Consider the following 2,644-nt stretch of genomic DNA (forward strand, 5'->3'; position numbering starts at 1 on the left):
CCAAATTCTTTTGTCTTTATGATTTTTTGTACATCTTTATCCCACCACCAACTTTCTTTGCTATTTGAGAATCTTCCCCTTGATTCGCCTAAAAGTTCTTTTGCTATCTTTTTAATAGAGCTAGCTAATCTATTCCAAAGAGTATTTGAATCTATCCCATCCTCTAAGGTCCAATCCCCATCTTTGATCATTTTATCTTTAAATTTTATTATATTTTCTCTTTTAGGTTCCACCATCTAGTTCTCCTACACTGGTTTATTTTATCATTTTTCTTCCATTTTTTAATGCATATATCTAACACTAAGACTCTATGTTGTGTGGTTAGACTTTCACCTGGAATAACTTTACAATCCTTGCATGATACACGATCTACCCTCCTAGTTAAAAAAAAAATCTATTTGACTTCTATTTTGTCCACTTTTAAAGGTTATTAAGTGTTCTTCTCTCTTCTTAAAGTAAGTATTCATTATACTAAAATCATATGACATAGGAAAGTCTAAGATCATCTCCCCAGACTCATTTTTGTCTCCATATCCATATCCTCATCCCCCCTCCTAGCTGCCTCCCTCTTCTCTAGCTACCACTTGCATATATATTATATAGTGTTCCCACATTGCATCAATCTAGCTTGCTAGCTAGTTAAGTGTGTTCTTTAGATTTGAAAATTAAGTAATCGAATTGAGATGGGGGATCTGAGGGGTGAGTTGGAGGTGGAAGTAGAGCTCAAGTCTCCGGCTAACAAGTTTTATGACGTGTTCAAGGGTAAGGTGCATCAACTGCCCAATTGCACCCAGAGGATTCAGGATGTCAAGCTCCATGAAGGCGAGTGGCACTCTCATGGCGCCATCAAGCATTGGACCTATGTCCTCCCCGGTATGCCATATACATATATATATATATATATATATATATATATATATATATATACATCTTTCTTTTAGTCTTATTTTAATTAAACATGTCTAGTAGTTATGTATGTTACCGGGACCGGGTGGGTTGATCATGAGCTATCTTCGAAACACCTACCACAACAATGGTCCATCTCCATATCAAATACAAATTTGACCCTCTGAGAATTGAAACCATGATAAAAATAAATAAATAAAAAAAGGAAAATTATTAACATAAAGAAAAGAAACCGATCAATCTTTCATGAAAAACTCATTTATGTTGATGTCACTTCAATTTGTGATATGGTTTAAAAGTATTACTTCGTTTCACTTTCTTTCTTCTTGTTCTACGAACTATATATATATATATATATATGTATGTATGTATTTTATGTATAGCTGTCTTATTGATCTTGATAACGGTTTGGAATATTGTACGTGAATGCAGACGGGAAAGTGGAGAGTAGAAAAGAAAAGTTCTATATAGACGATGAGAATGAGACGCTGAGGCTTGAGTTCTTCGAAGGAGACCCATTGAAGGACCTCAAAGTGTACAATGGAATACTGAAGGTGAGTCCCAAGGGTGACAATGGTGGAGTGGCACACTGGACCCTAGAGTACGAGCGACGCAGCCCATCTATCCCTCCCCCTCACCACTACCTCGACTTCGCCATCCATCTCACCAAAGAACTCGATGCTACTCTCGCCAGCACTTAATTTTCTTCTCCATCACTATATACTAATCCACCGACCTCCTTGATCAAATCCATCCAAATCCATTCCGTGTATAACAAACTCCCTCTCTCTTTATATATATATATAAGAGAGTTGTTATTGGCATATATGCACACACAAGTGATATTATGTATGTATGTGTGTTTTCAATACCCCTCTGCAAGGTGTGCAGGGTTTTCTTTTGTATTTTATGATCCAATCTAATGGGTTATATGTCATGCTTGCCTAGTTAGTTCAAATGAATGGTTTTGTTTGTTTAATAACAACTCTAGTTCGAGCTAGCTTGATAATGTATTAATGGCGGTGGTGCTTTGATTCCCTGACCATGCGCCTTTGTATTTTATAATTCATATATATGCAATTTTGGTGCGCATTTATTTAAAGCTAGCTGTAAATTGATATCCTCAATTGCTATTTGCATTGGATCCTCAACTACACCTGACTCACTTGATTTTTTTATTTCAAAAATGGTAAGTGGACTTCACTAAAAGGAAGAAAACAATCACAATAAAGCATATGAGGATTTAATTATTAGAACTCATCAATTAGTGTGGAAAGTTTTAGAAAATAATTAATATTGAGATATCACATCATTGTGTTAAAATATTGTGATAAAATAAACAATCACAATAATGGCCCTTATTCCAAATAACCACACAAATTCCGGTTACTACTTACTAAATCTTTTATAGGCACACAAAATAGTGGCAAATGCTTTTCTCAAAGCTTATTTCTCTTTACAAATTTTTTGAATTTATTTTTAAAGTGTTTGATAGATCATTTGATGTGTGTTATAGAAAATATATATGAAGTAAATTAGCTTTATGGGAGATCTTGGATTTGGATTTATATTGAATTTAGATTAGATGTAATACAAAACTATGTTCAAATTTACTCAAATTCGTTCAAATTTGGGTCCAAGATTCGAAATTCATGCTTTCAAATACAGTTTCATTTATTTATTTATTTATTATATGGATTTTTATATTTAGTCTTGTGTGTAGGAAACCTTAAGTAGT

At 33.9% G+C, this 2,644-nt stretch overlaps 1 protein-coding gene across 1 annotated transcript; it reads left to right on the plus strand.

Moving 5' to 3' along the window:
• Positions 1–683: 683 nt before the first annotated feature.
• On the plus strand, positions 684–1,607 carry LOC131149571 (MLP-like protein 34). The gene is made up of 2 exons (XM_058100131.1): positions 684–873; positions 1,339–1,607. Exons 1-2 carry the CDS (start codon positions 684–686, stop codon positions 1,605–1,607), a joined length of 459 nt encoding a protein of 152 aa, XP_057956114.1.
• Positions 1,608–2,644: the final 1,037 nt, after the last annotated feature.

This window comes from Malania oleifera, chromosome 1 (assembly GCF_029873635.1).
Source record: "Malania oleifera isolate guangnan ecotype guangnan chromosome 1, ASM2987363v1, whole genome shotgun sequence".
In the NCBI taxonomy this organism is placed as follows: Eukaryota; Viridiplantae; Streptophyta; class Magnoliopsida; order Santalales; family Ximeniaceae; genus Malania; species Malania oleifera.